The sequence below is a fragment of the Falco rusticolus genome, chromosome 1, assembly GCF_015220075.1.
Source record: "Falco rusticolus isolate bFalRus1 chromosome 1, bFalRus1.pri, whole genome shotgun sequence".
Classification (NCBI taxonomy): Eukaryota; Metazoa; Chordata; class Aves; order Falconiformes; family Falconidae; genus Falco; species Falco rusticolus.
Genome location: NC_051187.1, coordinates 112,430,561 through 112,450,211, shown reverse-complemented (window position 1 = coordinate 112,450,211; position 19,651 = coordinate 112,430,561). Strand labels below are relative to the sequence as shown.

At 35.4% G+C, this 19,651-nt stretch overlaps 1 protein-coding gene across 1 annotated transcript in view; it reads right to left on the bottom strand.

Annotated features, from left to right (window-relative positions):
• Positions 1 to 19,651, bottom strand: part of TTC29 (tetratricopeptide repeat domain 29) — a 134,675-nt gene that overhangs the window by 75,547 nt on the left and 39,477 nt on the right. Inside the window, exons 5-6 of the mRNA XM_037396523.1 lie at positions 10,326 to 10,538; positions 5,677 to 5,762 (exon numbers count right to left, since the gene is read on the bottom strand). Coding sequence (XP_037252420.1) covers positions 5,677 to 5,762; positions 10,326 to 10,538 — 299 coding nt within the window. The remainder of the gene's footprint in view (positions 1 to 5,676; positions 5,763 to 10,325; positions 10,539 to 19,651) is intronic.

Below are 19,651 nucleotides of genomic sequence, written 5' to 3'. Positions count from 1 at the left end.
TCTTGCTCTTAAGATAAATGTTATTATTATTAATGCAGAAGCATGTAAATATTCTTATTAATGTTGCACTGCAGCCCCCTCCAGTTCTTTTGCAAACTCATACAGGGAGTGTGTGTGCACGGGCACGCAAGTGCATGTGTGTATAAGGTAGTAATAAAACTTGCCATTTTGTAATAGATATCCTGAGTCAAAATCTTACAAAAAAAGTAAGAGTTTGAACTTTGGGAAAGCACAGTTGATGTGTGAAATGTTCTAAATTCAGGATGTTTCATACACCTATTATAAGTAAGGCTTCATAAACCTTGTAAATATATATAAACCCACTAACTTTCATACTGTTTGGGAATTAAAAACAAACATGGAAACAAAATAATGTCCTCCATTCATAGCCCCCAAAACTGAGGTTTTAAACTTTGTCACCAACTCACATTCAGATAACGAGAACACCAGTGGTCAGATAGTCCTAAAATTCTGAAAAGGTGCTATAGATTTATCTGATCGAATGTGCAGTCGAATTTGCAGCTCACTGTAGTTGTCTTGCTCTTTTGGTACGTATGAATGATTAAATTTAAAATTGTAATGGATGAGATGAAAGACAACCCATTTATGGTGTTTTGGTAACCAGTCTTAAGTAACATGAGACTCCTGAAGAGTAAGATTGATACCAACAAGTTACTAGTGCATTTATTTTCATTGTTGCTATGGGAAAACATGGAAATGTGATAATCTGATTTGCTCGTCATCAAGTAATTATGTATTGAGTATTTTTTGTTTCTCATGCTCTATATTTTTTGTATACCTTGACTACTGTAATTCTGCAGCAGTATTGCATTTGAGAGAGTTTTCTTATAAAAGGTAGTCTTGTGGTACATATATGTTGACAAAAATCCAGTTTACTGAAGGGAGATATTCCGGTGACATTAACCAAGCAAAATGTAATTTGAACCACAGACTCAAAAGGAAAATGATACCATGTTCCAAGGTAATTCATTGAAGATTCTCAACACAAATAATTTCCAGTTTCTTGATTCCACCAATATTTGAGACAGTATACTTTGTCAGGGCAAAGTTCACTATCAGTACTAATTGTTCTCACACAGTTTTGGTTGTACTACCTTTACCAATGCCTAGCAGCAGGGACCTTTCAGAAACATGAAACAATCACTTTCAGAATTGGCTCACTAATACTAGACCTTCAGGAAGAAAACCTTTCTCCATACATATACATTGTCAGTGCCAAGATCAATCAGAAGTGCCTACCTTCAAAGCTGACTCAGTTTCTGTCTGGTTTTTTATTCCTCAGATATGAAAAATAAAGAATTTCTATATGAGTACACTTTTAAGAACAATTTAAAAATCACTTCAATAAAAGTGAAGCCTCTAGGAATGATGAGACCTTTTCTTAAACTGGTATGCTAAAATGTTTTTTCAAGCATATGATGCCATTTGCTAAGCTGAAAATGTTATACTTTATTACTAATGGCTAAATATCACTTACAGATGAATAAAGAACAATCTGGCTGATTTAAAAGAACAAAGTTTGAAATCATTTCCATTGAGTAGTATCTTTCAATGTGTTTTGCACGTCTCCATTTAAAGTGTTTCTTTTCCTGGTAACAGTAATGAGAATTTAAACTTAGACTCCATGGTCTACCCAGACACCATTCACAGAAATGCGTCTTGAAGTTCAGCCATCCAGCAAAGCACTGGAACAGTAAGCATAACTCAAAGGAATGATGCTCATTCTTCTCAGCTACCTTTCACAATGTTTCGGAGAAAAGGGGATAACATTCAGTCTACCTTTTGGAGTTCTTTTACTTGCTAAGATCCTCCTTGATACACCAAATTCATACATACATACGATCATAATCTGTATGACTAGACACAATTGGTATAATTAGATAAAATATACTGTGCATACTAACTTTGGAATATCTGCGTCCCAGATACATTTACTTATATTCTCTCTAGCTGCATCAGTTGAGATAAAATTTTCAGTTGTTTTGATACAGACTTTTTCAGAAATTATGGTCATAAATCACCTCTGATTACTTTAATAGGGTCATTTTGAATGTGAAGATGTCTTTGTAAGTTCATAAATTTTCTTGATAATTTTATGCCTGTGGCTTGTATATCGTAATTCTGACAATCCATGCACACAGCATTATGTCATAAATTACCACATTTATTTTGGCATGAGTCTCAGTACTCATGAACATTGCCTCTGTTGTTTAAATATGTAACATATCTGAAACACAGGATTCAACATCTGAAATAAAGGAACACTTGGAAAAAACCTAAAGCTCAGACAAGGGATGAGGACTGGAATTTTCCTCATGATTTGGGATGCAACTCTAATTGAAAGAGAAAAAAAATCCATGATGCCTAACTCTTTGAAGCACTCTTGAAAGCCCAGTTAAAAAAAAATAAAATTCCAGGTCAAGCATTAGATTACAATATCTCATGCAAGGTTTCTAATGACAGAAGCGTTTGTTATACAAGTCTGAAGAAAAACATGTAAACAGTAACTTTTACTTTAAAATTAGCCTAGATGGAGAACTCCCCCTGACAAAACCTGTAAGGTTTAAGAGAAAATTTATATAATGTGAGCTATTAATATTTTGTGTCATATTTTGTGGAAAAGCCGTTAGGCTTGATTATAAACCAGATGATATGAAAAATATTATGAACCTATCACACTGCTATTGAACATAATTAGTTCTCAGGCTTTTAAACTTGCACACACTTATGTTTTTACATCTGAGTAGGTCCACTGAAATCAATCATATATATCAAATAAAATTAAACCAATTTATACAGATTATACACCAAATCAAATTATGTTAGATTAAACACCAAGTGCCTAGCAAATACACACCCTTCTCCAACAAAACTAGCCCATTCAATACAAAGTCACTGCATATTTTTGATATAATAGGCTGCAGCTTAATCATTTCAACCTTTAATTACTGCATCAGATAATGAATATTTTGAACATATGCTTCTCCACTCTGCTAGAAGACATGAATGAAAGAGACACAAGTTTATATGCATGCTCCTGTGTGTGCGCGTTGGGGGAGGGAGAGGCATGCTAAACAGCAAAAGGAACCAAGTGGCAACAATTGGAGGAAATGGTATCTGTAACAGCTGCTCCTTTCAGATTCCCCTAGAAGGAGACTGCCTGAGGTGGACCACAGCACAAAAGGATAAAGAAGATGAAAACTGATGCAAAACAGGAAAATAACTGCTGAGACCCCTGAGCCTACATCCGAATAGTCCCAAGCTGTGTGGCAAGACCTCTTTAGCATGCTACAGAAGCTGGTGATGAACTACATATTACCATGAGGCAAACTGGCTCCTAGCAGTATTGTCTGCATGTTATGTGTAATGATAACCAGTAGTCCTCTGGGAACAGGATGCAATGATTTCATCTCTGTAAGCATCTGAGCTCCCCTTGGATACAGAGACCATTAAACTGAGAACAGAAGGGTAAATTTTAGGCAATGATTTCTAATTGGAGAGTGAAGACAACTTGTGCTCAACAGTACTGTCAACCACTGATATTTTACTGCTGTCTATATTGATCAGTGTTAAGGACAAAGGAACTAAAATTTTACCCCTTTTTCTTAGTCCCATAATACACACTCTGTTTTCTGAATGAAAGTACTTCATAGGTTTCTCATGTAATATTATTGGAAATGCCATTATATTAGGAAATACGTCTGTATTATAATACAATGTTGTATTATTTACACTGAAATGTATTGGTGTTTTCATTACTGTTAACATAACATTTTATACTCTTAAAATAATGTATCATTTATGTGTTGTACTACAGAGACTTTCTTTCCCTTTTAACAAAAATGCACATTGCTTTCCTTATCTCTCAGGTGTCTTTGTAAGACCAAAACCAATAGGCATAACCTATTACATGTGTATATTAAATGAATAGTAGTTCACTACAAAATTCAAGGTTTTGGAATCTTCCTTTAAAAAATAATAATTCTGCACATGACAAAAAAACCCCACAAAAACTTCCAAATGACTGCTGTAACTTTTTGGCAGGAGGCATGAAGAACAATGAAGGTAAAGGAGTAGTTATAAAACATAAGCAAAATGGATCCTGAGGAAACAATGCCAAGGCATCTAATATTTTTGATGCTTTCAAGGGTAGTTTGATCCTTTGTATATCATGGAGACTGTGCGGTCTTGTTCATTAATTATTTTTTCCTGTGATGAAGAGATCAAATATGCATGCAGCCTTCTTTATTTAGCACATTTGCTTATCTTGCTGCTCTTCATCATTCACACAGTTTATTATGACTCTCAGAAACTTAACAGAAAAGTTGATCATGTAAGAATGCCAGCACACATTTGTCTGTCAAAAAACAATGCAGATAAACTACAAAAAAATCTAGTCTAATCTGTCATACTGTATTCTTGGAAGACATTAAATATCCTCTTCTTACTGCTGTTGCAGATATAATTTTATTAAATTATATGTAGCTTTTAAATTTTGAAATATTTTCACATTCAGCTACAGACTTTGATTGCGACTGATGTGAGAACAGGCTCCCACTTCTCCAGCATTCAGTTGATTTATACAGAAGATAGGCCTATCAGTGTTGAAGAATTAGGTATAAATATGGTCAATAACTTTTGTAAAATCATACCACAAATCACTGAAAGTATGTAAAAGGATATTTCAAGTCTGAAATCTAGAACCCTTCCTACACTGCAGAAGCCAAGCAACCAATATTGAAACCCACATTGAATTCACTCTGTGACTTTTCTTGGTCTATTTCTGAAAAAAATAAACCACCACAAGAGACAACCACAAAGACTGACCTCTATAAAACATGTCCATTAACAAATACCAAGTCATTCTGCAGTTAAAAGAACAAACAGAAATAGAAGTAGCAATTATCCAGCTGATTAATCACAATAATCATGGGCAAAATATTCAAACTAAATTTCCATACAATGTTTTTAGGAGGATCATGGAGAACTGTCACTTCTCTGATGACTGGCACAGACAAATCAAGTTGTTGCTTATCCTTCCTCTCACACCAACCTATGAGGAACTACAGGAACCCTCCTTTCAGACTAGAATTCCACATGTAGAATTCTCATTGTCTTAGAATTATTATGTATGGAAACTCAGGGGAAACATGAGAAGAGGAGCTTGAACTCAAGTATCAACAGAGCAGATTGCATCAGCATTACAGCTTTTCATACCAAAAGCAATGCATATTTCTTCTAAATTCCTGATGTTCTGAAAAGCTCAGCATATGAATTGATGTATTTTTAATTGCTGCTCACAACTGTGCTGTATCAAACTAGCTTGCAAAGCTGGTGTTTTATACAAAAACCTAACTAAACAGAAACTGGTTTATGTACATATGGATACAGGAAAAGCAAAGATAGTCACATATAACCTGAATTGTCAATTTGTATTATTTCTGCAGATCCAAACATTGAAACCTGGACTCTATCAGTTTGGAATTTATTGGAACCATAATTGCTTAAACCACATAGATCCCCATCTACAGAACTAAATACAGTTATAAAAGGCCCAAATGTCTCCAACACTTTTCCACTCTCCAAAATGCCTAAGATGCCAAGGAGGCAGAGAAAGGCATTGGGAAAGCTAAAGCAACTTTAAAATAAACTTACTGGCAATGCTGTCTCTTGTTCTCCAGCAAAATGATATGCTAAACTTAAGCAATACAGAGCTTCTCCTTCCATCTTCATGCCACCTCCTAAAGAAAGGTTTAAAGTTACAGTTACCAGCATAGTTTGAAGAAAATTACATTAGTACAGACAGTTCTTTCAGGTTCTTAAATAACATACAGATGTTTAAATACTGTAGTAAGCTTTTCCTTCTCCTTACCCTTGCTATTTATCACTTTCCAAAAATACATAGTGCTAATTAAAAATAGAGGCAATGGATTTAAACAAATTTCAACAAGAAAGTTCAGCAAAGTCTGAGAAAATATCTTCCAGTAAGTAATGCAGTATCATCAATTTAACATGCTGTAATGTTCTCTATCATGAATTGTTTAATAATACCCAGAGTATCTTCACACCAGAAAATCACAGTAGCCTCTCTCTATATATATTAATATATAAAATAAAAGTAGCTACAAATATATAATACACCCTAATACATAAACGCAAAGTATGTTGACCCATGACCAAGAGGTAACTATCAGTAGACCAGGTTTATATTTCTTGTTCTCACGGCTATTTTGCAGCCTGCTGTAGGCTAGAATAGCTAAAAAAAGGGGTATCTTATCCTGGAAGCAGTAGTCACAGAAAATTCTGCACAGGCAGTTACTAACTGAGGTCTATCACACTTTTCCATGCCGTGTTTTATTTCGATAATACTGGTCTAACAAACACAGCTTGCTGTTTTTTCAATATTGCTCCCTCAATAGAAAATAATCCATTCAATCTTGAAATTTCTATCAACTAATTATATAAATGCTTACTGTAGCACACTATATTCAAAACTTTTCCTCCATAACATGAGTATCCATAAAACCAATTGTAGTTGAATTTATATTAAAAATAGCCAAAAATCCAGTCTTTCTGTTGCTCAATATCCACCTACTCAAACACAATAAAGAGTGGAAAAATCAACCTGAAGCATAACTGCATATCCAGATACTTTGTTAAATGTGTAAATAGATATAGTTGCAATGAAAAGGGAGATTATCTACTTGCAATTGTCAGGCTAATAAATTCTTTGTGTCCAAACACACAAAAGCCTACATCTAGTTCTGGATCTCTTTAAATGTTACAATTGCTGAGGCCATAGCAATACTCCATCTGTAGCACTTAATACACAACATAAAATTATGAAAAGCCTGTAACTCAAAAAACCTGATGGTCTTTTCCAATATTCAATATCCCTTAAAAGGCTTAATGAGGGAAAAGGATACAGAAATACAGTTTCACAGAGAAATAATAAGTGAAAAGTTGCTAGGCATATGAAAACCTCCCTTCCTCGCTTAAGAACAGTCTGACAGTCTGAAGTGGACGATATCTAATCCCAGTTAATTAAATAAATAAACATACATGATGGCCCAGAAGGAAAGAATGGATACTACAGATGGAAGCCAGAACCAGTGTGGGTTTAACTAAACTTTTAAATACGGTCTTCATAGATACAGGCTACAGTTCTGGACTGGGGATAGGAAAACTTGTCTGAATGGAGCTTCTAAAGCTTAAAATTAAAGAGAACAATGGCAAGTATGCTGTGCAGCGATATTTACTACATGTCTCAGGAAGCTATGAAAGCGATTGGTTTGAAGTCAGGGCACTGGAACATATGCCTGGGCAAAGTAAGTTTTGGAAAGGCATCAGATCCATTTTGACAATCTCTCATTTCCAGCAGTTTTCACTAGAAAAAGGAAGAAGTTGATAGGAAACTTCCTCAGCGCTCAGCTCTCCTTCTAGTTACTACAGTAAATACTAGTAGTGGCAGCTTTACTAGTGGTAGCTGTGACTTAAGCATGTATTTTAAACAGCTAAAGAAAAAGCTAAAAGCTTGGATTTGATCAACAGATACAGTTTTAAAAGACAGTGAATTTATGGGTGCATGTGTCCTTCATCTGATCAATTGTATTGCCAATCTCAGTATTTGGATACATACCCCCAAGAGGAAAGATCTTGACAGGCAACTCACAAAACATATCTATTAATGTAAATTGCAGATAAAACCAAAACAGGTGACTTAGTGGTTTAATGAAAGTAAAAAAATTAGCCAAATACAATCATATACCCTCTTAAATTAAACATTTGGAATGGAAATAATTGAATTCTTGCCCCCAAAGTCCTGTTTGGTTTATTCCCCCAAAATTACCATAAAATGTTTAGGTTTCCAATGGTGTTTTAAAATATTATTCTTCATGAGGTAAGAAAAGATGAGACATTTTGGGTCTTTAGAATTAATACAATCAAAGACAATATAATAAAAAATCTGAAACAGAAACAATTTGCTGGTGCATTTTAAAATAATAAATGGCAAAGTTCACATAGGCTTAGATGCCTGAAAGCTTGTTCATTTTTTCCAAGAGTATCTGTTGGTATAAAGGTATTTCCTTTTAGGAACTTGCCTTGGTTTCACTGAATAAATTTTATACTTTTCTATAGATTGCTGTTTCTACTATCTACCTGCATATGTTTGCAGCAAACCCTATTTTAAAATTTGGAAAAAAAATTCCAATTTATTTGCTTGTTTTGGTAGTTTAATTCTATCTATCCCAATGACTATACAAAGACTGGGTAACAGATTAATGTTGGGCATACATTATTAATTTTAAAAACCTAATGTATCTAGTGATAAATATTGAATTAATATTATATATTAATTGTATGTGCAATTCATATGCAAAATACGCCCCTTAAGGAATACCATGAAAGGCTCTTGAATTGCTGTGCATGGAAAAGGATGATTATTTGAGGCCTTCTACCTTACTTCTGAGAAGCACTCCAATAATCATCTAGGATAATAATTTAGGAAAAGTAAGCCCGTGGAAGTGAACATTTAACAGCTCCTTTTGAGAAGCAAGCACTATTAAGATTTCTGAAAAAAACTGAAAATTATGTATATTTTCATAAAGTCATCTTGTATGATTTGCCTTCTTTTTTCTGTTCCTTCTTGTGCAGGAAATGCTCCAGAGCATGGTATTTCCAGCTGATCAACATCTCACGTTATATATAATGTTCAGATGCTATTCTAACTTCACCCCACTTTAAACCTATCCACATATGAATGAAGCTTCATACAGCCATTACCTAGAACAAGAAGGCAATCAGAAGCAGTCAGCATGGATTTAAGACCAGGAATTCATGCTTCACCAATCTGACAGCTTTCTACAATATAACGACTGGCTTGGTGGATGAAGGGAAAGCAGTAGATGTTGTTTCCATCAATTTCACTGGGCTTCTAACGCTGTCTCCCATAACATCCTCATACACAAGCTGGTAAAATATGGCTTAGATAAACAGACCGTGAGGTAGACTGACGAGCAGCTGAGCTGCTGGCCTTCAAAGGATTGTAAGCAGCAGCATAAAGACCAGTGAGAGGCCAGTCACTAGCGGTGTACTCCGGGATCAATACCGGCACCAATACTGATTAATATCTTCATCAATGACCTGGATGGTGTGACTGAACACACCCTCAGTGTGTTTGCAGGCAATGAAAAAGTGAGGAGGGTTGACCGACCCACCAGGTAGGCGGTTGTGCTGCCATTCAGAAGGACCTCTGCAGGCTGGAGAAATGGGCCGATGGCAGTGCCGTGAAGTTCAGGAAAGGGAAATGCAAAGTCCTGCACCTGGGGAGGGATAAGCCCAGGCTGCAGGCTGACTGGGTGGAAAGGAGCTTGGCGGAGAAGGACCTGGGTTTCCGGGTGGACAGCAAGTTGCTCGTGACACAGCAATGCACACGCATGGCAAGGATGACTGACGGGATCCTGGGCTGCATTAGGCAGAACGTCAGGAGCAGGTTGAGGGAGGTGATCCTTTGCCTCTACTCAGCACTGGTGAGGTCACCCCAGGAGCACTGTGTCCCATTCTGGGCCCCCCAGTACGAGAGAGAGGGACACGGTCGAGTGAGTCCAGTGAAGAGCTGCAAAGATGACTAAGGGGCTGGGAACACCTGCCCCAGGAGGAGAGGCTGAGGGAGCTGGGACTGTTGAGATCACAGTAGAGAAGGCTCAAGGTGGGGAATTTCATCAAAGTGCACAAATTTCTGGGGAGGGTGTTAATTAGAGGGAACAAGGCTCTTCTCAGTGGTGCTCAGTGACAGGACAAGAGGCAGTAAGTGTATTAAGATATACAGAAGGAATCTGGTTTGTTTATGATGCAAAAAAGTTTTCTAAGTAATAAATAAATATGTAGAGTGAAAATGTAGTGTTCCAGCAGGTAATATCACTAAAAAAATGCCAAATCAGCTGTGACTAGCCAGTCAAAACCAGCAAGCTGAGCTTCCATCAGTGACTTCACTTTCTGATTATGGGTTCACTGTTATATACTATTATTCCCAAAAGGGGGGTGTTTTGGGTTTTTTTGGTTTTTTTTTGTTGTTGTTTTTTTTTTTTTTAGATAAAGCTTTCAGGAATCTAAAAGATTCTTTGTTGTCAGCAAGAAGGCATTTCTTGTTTAGTGAGATCTGGAAGTGTATTGATAGCATTTGTCTTTGAATTTCATAGGAAATAATGACCCAGCCAAACACTTGACAATTTCTACTTTACTCTTGGGAAAATCATGACATGCACATCAAATAAAGGAATGGGAAAGTGTTATTTTTCACCTACCTTCTTTTGCCATTTTTAAAGCTTTTATTAGCGTTTTGATGGCCTGTTGGTGTTCTTTATTTTCTAGCATTTTGTCTGCTAGTAACGTATAAATTCTCCAGAGATGCTCACACGCCAGTGAATTGTAAGTATGGCCTGTCTCATCCTTCCATGTCGAACCCTCTGTTAGCTGATAAAATGCTTCATAATGCTCTGCAGCTTTCATGACATGACCTGAAAAATGAATTCATAATTACAATCAGTGTAATCAAAAATTTTTTTTTAAAGTTATTAGTCTATAATAATTTTCTCATTAGAAAGTAAGTTGCAGCCAATCATTTCACAGATTTCTCAGGAATCTCCAATATATAACTTACAGATAACTGGAAAATACTACCAAATCTCACAGTTACCAGTAATGCTGTAATTTAAGCTTATTAAATTCTAAATTAGCTTTCCTTTGTAGATTCACAATGTTAGGCAGGTGTGATCCCAAGGATGCAAAGTCAGATTTTTCTAGAAAATACATCTATTACAGATTCATAAATATAGCCTTTGTGGATCTCATATTTCAAAATCTCATCTATGCATAAATAAACACAATTCAAACTATTCCTCAAGTTTCTTTTTCCATATCGATCAATCCAAATCAAAACCAGTGTTGAAAGATTTGAAATGTGGAGAACAGAGGTATCAAAACTATGTGTGTGTGTGAAATATCTTTATTCAAATAATTTAATTGACGAAAAAAGAATTATTATGCAAAGTAATTTATTCAACAGTTAGTACTAAGCCAGCTCTGGTGAGCTTATGTAGTAAATTTACTGGAAGAGCATTAACCACTAATAGATTAATTATTGAGCCTGAAGTAATACAATTTAAAGTCTTCAAATGTAAGTTAAACATCTTTAAGGCAAGAGAAAGTTTGAAGATAAAGTTCAATTCATTTTAACATGCAAGTAGTTCCACCCTCCTCTCTGCATTCAAGCTAGATTTATCTCTGTGTATAGATGCAACCCAGGAGATTTCCACCGTTTCTGGACAACAGAAATTCAAAGCCCTTTGAAAGAACAGAAAAGCTTTTCCTTATACCTAATGAGTACAGAAAAACTGCTGGGAAGCAGGTAAGATGAGACCATTTACAAGCAAGAAAATAATTAAAAAAAAGCATTTTGGTCACAGTACCTTGTTTTACAAAGAATGTTCTATAGAAGGGAGAACTGGGAATGGGACTCTTGTTGGTAAGCTTGTGTGTGTGTGATAGAGGAATCTTGTCCCATAGGTCAACAATATATCAATTGCTATTTCTATTAAAAGGTGAAACAAACCATAAACTAAGTTTGTTCAGATGTGTTTGTGGTTTACACCTTTTCTGAAACATGATTTACAGGGCATGAGTACTGTTTTGCAGACTGTTCTTACAGTGCGGCATTCAAATTACAAAAAGAACCAGGAAGAAGAGAAGTTGTTTCCCAATTGTACAAAAGGAAGGGAGAGAAGCTTGGAGAAAGACCTTCTTTAAGCATTCCAAGAGAAAACAAGACTAGTTCTCCAGGCCTCCAGCCAACCTAGAAGCAGCAGAACAGCTATGACAGATTCCTCTTATTAATTTAATTTTTCTTTTGCATAGGTTACCCTTTTATTACCATGCTTTCAATTTTGAAATATAAAACATAACTCTTATATTTATTATAATTGAATTTATTGTCATATTCAGCTTCTCAGATTATTAAAATGAGTTCAACTAAAACTGACAAACACAAGAAACTTCTCTTTCAAAGAAGCAACTAATTCAATGAGTTTCATACACAGATCATTTTAAGGCTTTACGATCTCTGATTCATATAAAAGTCCCAGAGGACACAACAAAGAGTGCTGCAGAGTGAAGTGCCAGGTAAAAGGGGAGACGGCAGGCTTTATTCAGTTTAACTCCAGCTAGGGACAGGTATTGTGGAAATCACACAAAATGTTGGAAAAAATCTTATTGACAGAGTAGCTGTCAGACCCTGTAAACAGACAGGAAAAGTTCTATACATTCTTTCCAAAACATCACATACTTTACATCAGACAACAAACAGAAATGCAAAATGAAGTTATCATGACCAGTACAAGCTGTTTAAGGATTCACTGACAGTACACGTAACAGGGAAGAGATGTAGACTTGCTAAACCCAGATGAAAACTCTTGTCCATTCTAAAGAGGTTTCCAATTTGAATTTGGGTTTCTGCCTATCCAGCCCAGCTAACTTCCTAGGGCAAGTCCAACTCAGAGATCAACAGAATTCCAGTTATCCAAGTTGCTAAATGCAGAATTAAGATAATAATTGAAGAAGCTGGTGTCAGCTTTCTGACCAATGATGGACAGTTGAGTTGAAATTTAATTTTAATAGCTAGACACAGCATTTTATCCACTTGGATACTCATAAGCACACACAGAATCCTCCTTGGAATTCTCCCCCAAGTTTATTAATCAACTGATTAGTCCTTTTGAAAGGATATTGCCACAAATTTAAGTGATCTAGTTTCACTACATGTGCAATGGATTAATTCTTTAGAATAATAGATTTTGATTCATGTGTAACTCAAAAACTTCTAGTAAGAATGGGAAGCAACAAACAAATGAATGGTATCGCCTGGATAAATAATTTGAAGTTGAACACAGTATCTGAGTTTCTCCTAAAGACTCCGTAATATAATCTCTTAACGGGACACATCATTTAGGTAAATAATACCTGCAACCTTCAGAACTATTGTTTAGATTGTTAGAACCATCAGGTATGGTAATTCTTACCCATGCTTCCTCACTTGCAGTATCCCCTTGAGAAAGTTTCTGTCAGACTAGAAATTGAACTCATATATTCCATGTACCCCACAGTTCTTAAGAGCTGACCTAACCACAAGAGCTGTGATCTGACATTTTACCAGATCTCAGTGAAATCTCTTTAGAAACAATACATCCATAGCAAGCTTTAAAATACAAAAGCGATATAATTATTTTTGGTACTACTTAAATGGAACTAAATTACATTTGGCTTCAATAAACTGTCAAGAAGGATTATGAAGTAAAAAGTAATAAAATCTCCTCACGGAAATGCCAAAACCAAGATGCTGAGCAAAAAAACCCAAACCAACACTAAACACCTGCTAGTTTCCTAAATGAGGGAGAGTTGGAATTCCTGACTTGAAAGCCTTTACATGGCTGAGAATTTCCTTACTGGTGACTCTCTCAAGTAATATTAGCTGTTTGGAGACCTCTCAAATTCATGGAAGGTGAAAAATTTTAGATTTTGAAATTCATTCCTCCATCAAAATAATCTGAAATCCTTTGTTCTCAGTGGCAAATGACAGGTCAGCCTACCTCTTTAATCCATAATGTGTATATGAACCTCAAATGTTATAGAAAAATTATGTTTTCAGTGGGGTGGCAAGTTTATTCACTGTCATAAGTCAGTTTAGTTGGCATTGATCTGGCCAGTACATTCCAATCTTTAAACACTGAACTACTGTTAGGTGCAGACATAGGTAGGTGCTGTCTGAAAATCTTGAAAAGCATTAGAAGAAAGCAATAAGCCAATAACAGAACATTTCTGAGAGTATTTTTATCTCACCTGAGCAGTGACAAGGCAGAATTTTAAATGACTTATTAGCTACTGAAAGAAGAAAAAAGTAAAGAAGGAAAAACAATGAGTAGGAAAATCACTTGGAATAGTTTGTAGAAATGTATCTTTTAAATCTCTAGGAATTCAAAGAGAAAATCCAGAGGGTGTTTCTAGGAAATCTGTATCTGAAAAATCTATTTTCAAAATGTTATACAAAGCAGTATAGCCATTTTCAGTTGGCAACATCAACAACAATTGTGTATGTCTTTTCCCACTGCCATGCAGAAATTAGCTCAGCATGTACTAAATGGAGTTTGAGAACCTCTGATATCTCTTCCCTGTTTATCAAAGGAATCAAAAAAAGGGGAAACATAACTTTTAGAACATATATACTACCATTACTAAAATATTACAGTTTAATGTAGCTCAGGGCATGGTGTAACAAAAGAAACCCTATCAGCAATGGTTTAATCTTAAATATGGAAGGTAAACATTGTCACAATACAATTTTGGGAGTAAAGAATCAGTTTTAAACAATTACATGAATGTAAGACATCACTCTGCCACCAACAGTATCAAATTTTAGAAGTTACTCTTGTTTTCACAGCAACTCCATATGTATGCACAAAGATTTGTGCTATAGTTTTCACCGAGTTGCTTAGAAGTTAAAAAAATATGTTCATTCAAGCAAAAGAACTCAATGTAAATTTGTAAATACTGAAGAGAAACGTTTTTACATTATCTAAACCTTCCTTTATAATTCCCTTTCCTAAAACCCACTCCAAAAGTATACATTTGTTATATCAAAATAGATATCAAACCAAAAGGCATATAGATGGAGACTACTATTTTGCCTTTTTTTTTAAGTAGAAAGATTGACTAGATATTAACACAAATGGGTTTAAATGTGAAGCTGCCATAAAAGCAGGCACATAAATGTAATTCTCCCAGCCGCTATTTTGATGCACATTTTTGATTCCATGAATATTTTATGAAATGGCCCAAACTAAAGCCATATAACATTCCTGCATTACTGATGCTTGCGCCCGTAAGCTACAAACATTAGAGGCATGATTGAGTGCATTAAAATGAACTCATTCAGCAGTGCATTGATTACTTGAAGGAGAAAAAAAAAAAAGTTACTCCCACTTAAGAAAACAGCACACAAATCTGAAGTTTTCAATACTGAAATTGAAGATAGCAAATTTAAATAATGTGGTATTTAATAAAGGCAGTGCAAAACTATCTAGAATTCTCTATATACAGTCCTGACATTAATTAGGTGAGATGTTAATTAGGTCCACAGATTGCTTCCAGTAGTGTACAGGTAATTTAAAATGTCACAATCTGCAAAAAGCAGTGACTGACCTGTTCTAGCTCCATGCCTCAGCAATACTGAGAGCACCTAATGATTTCCTTTTCTATCAGCTCATACATTTACCAATGAAAATAATGCCACAGAAGCAATTGCACAAAAAAGTGACAGGTCTGTTAGGTACATTTCTTCAGCAGCACTACTATAAGCAGAAAGCACATTTAATTCTAAATTATAAACAATTACTGAGGACTTTAGGAAATATTCCACTTTAGTTTAAAACAACAACCTAAAAGAACAGTAAGGCTTTATGTATATTATTGTATATTTTAATCTAGAACTAGGACATCTTTCATAATCAATTATTTCACTGTACAGTGTGGACATAAAATCTGCTTGAAGCAACAGTTAATGGTAGCAAAAAAAGAAAAATGTTATTACTATTTTAAAAGTTATAGGCTTACATTTCAGCTTAACTGCTTAAACTGCTTCTATTATTTTTAGTTTCCTATATTCAATTACAATAATTATGGTAGCAATATTCACACTGAAACAGTTAACAATCTGTCACGGTTTCTAATGTGAGCCACTATCTACAGAGGTTGTTATAAGTCTTTAATAGAGATGTGTTGGGAGGTAGAATGGAAAGATTACAAGAATCATGAAAGCAGGCTCTCATTCAGTAAATAGTTGAACCACCCTGGGCTCCTGAGGTAAAATGAATTGTACAGAAGTCCCAGAAGTCACTGGGACTGATCCCAGATGCAAGAACTTGAGTTTAAGTTCCATGTGCAAAAGCAAGACAGAAATGCTGGAAGACATTTAAGATAAAATTTTGCGGTTCCATAACTCCATAAGATTCCTTTAAAATACAACCAATCATCAGACAACAATCAAGGTATTCTTAAGACAAAGGATAAAAAGTTATTTTCATTTACTATACAGGAGCCAATCACATTTTTCAGAAAGATTGCACAGGGGGTTTTAACTCATAAGAATATTGTGTAATGAACATGTTGGCTCATCATGGGTTATTCTGACAATTTCCCCAGTTTGACAATACACCAGTAGATCTCTCCCTAAAGTCTAAGTTGCTGAAGGTCAACTGAAAGCTTGCCTGAGAAGTAGAAGGCTTGAAGACATAAAGGAGAAGGAAGAAGATAGAAGGAAAGCTGAACATCACACAACCCAAGATATGGTATTGGTAGACGGAGACTGCAGTGCAAAAAGATGGTATTTTGTGTTCCCTTGTCTGGGTAAAGAACTGCTAGGCTAAACCTTGGCATTGCAATTTAGAGAATGATGTATTATTTCTGCTGACATTAGTTAAGCAAGTATCTGTTGTCTGAAAAGAATGCCAGAACTATAGGAATCCAGTGAGCATTAGACCATATCTATTCTTGTCCTCTGAGGATCTAAATTACTTGCTTTAAAGCTCAAATACTCAAAATATATCTATAGGAACCTAGAGGGCAGTGCGTATTGTAGCACCTGCAGTAGGACCATTCACAGTACGTTATATCTCATCATCAACACATTATGATACTAAAAATGCTCTAAAAAGATGTTGCTTAAAGGGTTCTCTAAGAGACATCTTGCAAGCTAGGGATACTAGTTTCTCTGGTTGCTTGCCTGTCTGCTCTCTAATCCCTTCCCCTGCTGCTGCCAACACTACTGAACTGCAAAGAAGGAAGGGTTTCCCACAGGCAGCTGAAATGACAGCTGCTTTGGGGATAGTTTACTGTGGACCAGCAAGAGAAAAAAACTTGTAATTAACTGAAGAGCACATTACCAGAAGAGGAACTGCTGTGAAAAATCTTCTTGTTCTTACAAGAAAGCATGAAGAGTAAGCACAGGAGGAACAAGCACTGTTGTATGAGAGACACGAATAAATACCCTCCTCTTGCCTTTCTTCCAGTTACTGCACTGTACCCTCAAAATTCTGGGTTAGCTCCAGGCCTTCTTAAATTGCTTCTGGCTCTACATAAAACATTTCAGATTTTCGCTAAGAGACGCAAAGCTACTCTCCAAACCAATTGCAACTACTCAGAGTAACTCTACAAAGAAAAACTGGTGTCAGTTACTGATTTCCCCCAAAACTATATGCACACAGACCTCACATAATACTTTACAAAGAGTGGTACAAAAATATAACATATGGACACACATGAAAGACAATAATAAATCAAAGGGTGATTTCAAACTAAGTGTAACCTTTAACTTAAATTTAGAAACATACCTGTAATTACTGTCTTGCTATCTGAACTACATCATATCACCGAACTTTCCCTTTAATTTAGGCTTAACTGTGGAAAAATCATTCATATTTCAGGCATTTTCACAGAAGTCTAGGTCTGAGGTTGAATCTAGAATCTCCTTTAACTTTGTAACACTGTACTTGCACAAACTGATTTCGCAGCATTTTGCCCACATGCACACTAAAGAATGTACTCTTCCATGATTAGCGTCCAACTTACTGAACAGGTGCCATATGAAAATTCCACTAACTTGTCTGTCCTACATTCATATTCAAATGAACCAACACATAAAATTTTGGTTCATAATTAAAATTCCTTTATTTTTTTAGGTTAATATATTCTATGAAAGCAACGTTTGTCAGATACTTTCTTCTAATTTGTTTGTTTATATATAAACACTTTTTGATATATGCCAATCTAGAGAATATTGCAACCAATGTTGAACAGGAGCTGAATAACAACATACCCGTTTTAAAGAGAATGGAATTCTTGCTTCACAATAACATTCAAACCTTATTCTTTCATGTTTGTAAAGCATCAAATGCTTTCTATATGCAAAGTCTACCTAAGATGCAAAATGTATTCAGGAAGCTCACAATGTAAGGCTCCAGGCTCTGAATAAGAACAGTCCCACACTCAGTGGGATGCTCACATTTCAGGTTTCACAAATATTTCAGTGTTTATAGGCAGATATCCAAATGCAGAGAGGGAAGGGAGGTGAAAATGCAGTGACGAATAGTGAAAAACGGCACACACTTTGCAGTTCTGTTTTTCAGGGCTTGAGGGTTTCTTTAGCTCAAAAGAACTAAATGAAAACAAGTTATATCACTGCTTAGTCTTGAGGAATAATATATAATTACCTTTTAAATACAGAAAATGACACTGAAGCAGACTGGTTTCACTAAACTACTTTTGCTAGCTCATGTCAAATGCTTGCCTCAGTTTAAATAATTTTTTGTAGTGATTCAGATCCGACTCCATTGCCCTTACTATTCATAGCTTCCAATAATAAATTTAATGTCAGATGCAATGCTCCAGCACTGGAGCTGTTCTGTTGTGCAGACAATCTACTTCAGAGCATGCTTTAAGTAGCAGGTTGGACTAATGACCTGCTGAGGTCCTTTCCAACTTGAATTATCTTATGATCCTCTGAAGAATAAGATATATTTTTTTATTAATAGCCTCGTAATGTTTGTTTTACCTATGACTTCTAGGGATTATTGATACTGGCTGAGGATTTGCCACCCCATCAGCTCTCAGTCCCACTGAGAGGGCACCTCTGGAAACACTACATCCTTTATCAATTACTAAAAGGAAACACTGCCTCTAGGAAAGTTTACGATGACAACTGCCCGTTCAGCTTGCCATAGTCCAAGCCCTTGCAAAGCTCTGAAGCAAAAAAATCTGTTAGTGAGCAGGCAGCTTTGAATGAAGCTTCTTCTCAGTACTACTCATTAAGTAGTAAATAATTAAAATACCCTGGAAAAGACAGGTAAAATACAAGCAGCAATGTCAGTAATAGACATGAAAGAGAAGAGAGGGAAAAAGAATTTAAAAAAGCAAAGAAATAATTCATTTGAAGTTTTAATAAAGTTTCATTTGCAGTCTTGTTTAAAGATATATCAGACTTTAGGGATGTAACCTAATTACATTTTTATTCTAAGTTCTATTCAAAGACCTTGGACTTTGAATCTTTAACACAGATCAAACATAGTATAATTTACTCATGGCTATCAATACTTTAAAAAGATCTCTTCATTAGATGTCACAGTCTTATGAACATGCACACAGACCAAACAGAGCAACATTTGATACCAGAAACATTAAGAAAGAGTATGATTCTTGCAGAAGTGTGTATATAAACAATTCACTTGAGTGCTACATGTTATATTCAAGTGTACATAAGATGTTTTTTCTAAAATATTTCTGATATGGTACCTTTCATAGTTCAGTGTAAACAACAGCAATACATTTCCCATAGTTTTATGAAATATTTGGAAATGAACATTACAATCATCACATACCTAAGAATGGAAACTAATTTAATTGTATTTTTTTTTATGTCCAATCTTTTAAGGAAAATACAAATCACAAAGTTTAGAATTTGTGCTTCTGCACTGCTTTAAATATTTTGAAGAGCTTCTCATTACAAGTAAGTATACAGACCTGTTACCAG